The following is a 602-nucleotide window of genomic DNA, read 5'->3' as shown; positions in this document are numbered from 1 at the left end:
GGGCTGTGGCTTGGGACTTGCCACTCCAGCCCACCTCATGGGTGTTCTGTCCCCGCAGCCCATCCCTGTGCACCCAAAGCCACTCGTCCCATGGGGAGGCTTTGTGCTATGGCCCTGAGGGTGCCACAGTGGGTCCCCAGGAGCCATGTCCCTCACTCCATGCTATCCACAGTGGGGCCGGGGCCCCTGCTGCCCCCCCAGCTGGTGGAGGAGGCCCTGCAGATCTGCAGGCAGCACCTGGGCAGCCTGGGGCACCAGGACATCGACAGGGACACCTCGTCCCCCCGTATTGTGGGCACCGACTGGGACCGCTTCCTGCAGGCATACTACAGCGTGGTGCAGTGAGTGCCGAGTGGGATGGGGGGGACACCGTGGCAGGGCTGGCACTGAGCCCCCCACTTCCCCCTGCAGTGACAGGGCCAGGCTGGCGCTGAGCGGGACGCAGCGGGAGCAGTGTCAGGCCCTGCTGCGGTGCCTGGCGGAGCAGCTGCCCCAGCTCGGCATGGAGGGCGACCACAACGTCTGGATCGTCAAGCCTGGCGCCAAATCCCGCGGCAGGGGTAAGGCTGGGGGAAGCAGAGGATACAGGGAACACTGGCTGC

The 602-nt window shown here is 67.6% G+C and overlaps 1 protein-coding gene across 1 annotated transcript in view; it reads left to right on the top strand.

Annotated features, from left to right (window-relative positions):
* The window catches only part of LOC104626936 (tubulin monoglycylase TTLL3-like), a gene marked incomplete at both ends in the record, with an annotated part of 1281 nt that overhangs the window by 397 nt on the left and 282 nt on the right, over window positions 1-602 (top strand). The window contains 2 exons of the mRNA XM_010294985.1: window positions 173-341; window positions 412-560. Of these exons, the coding sequence (XP_010293287.1) occupies window positions 173-341; window positions 412-560 (318 nt within the window). The remainder of the gene's footprint in view (window positions 1-172; window positions 342-411; window positions 561-602) is intronic.

Source organism: Phaethon lepturus, unplaced genomic scaffold (assembly GCF_000687285.1).
Source record: "Phaethon lepturus isolate BGI_N335 unplaced genomic scaffold, ASM68728v1 scaffold39269, whole genome shotgun sequence".
In the NCBI taxonomy this organism is placed as follows: Eukaryota; Metazoa; Chordata; class Aves; order Phaethontiformes; family Phaethontidae; genus Phaethon; species Phaethon lepturus.
Note: the sequence above shows the minus strand (reverse complement) of the source record. Positions and strands in the feature narration are given on the sequence as shown.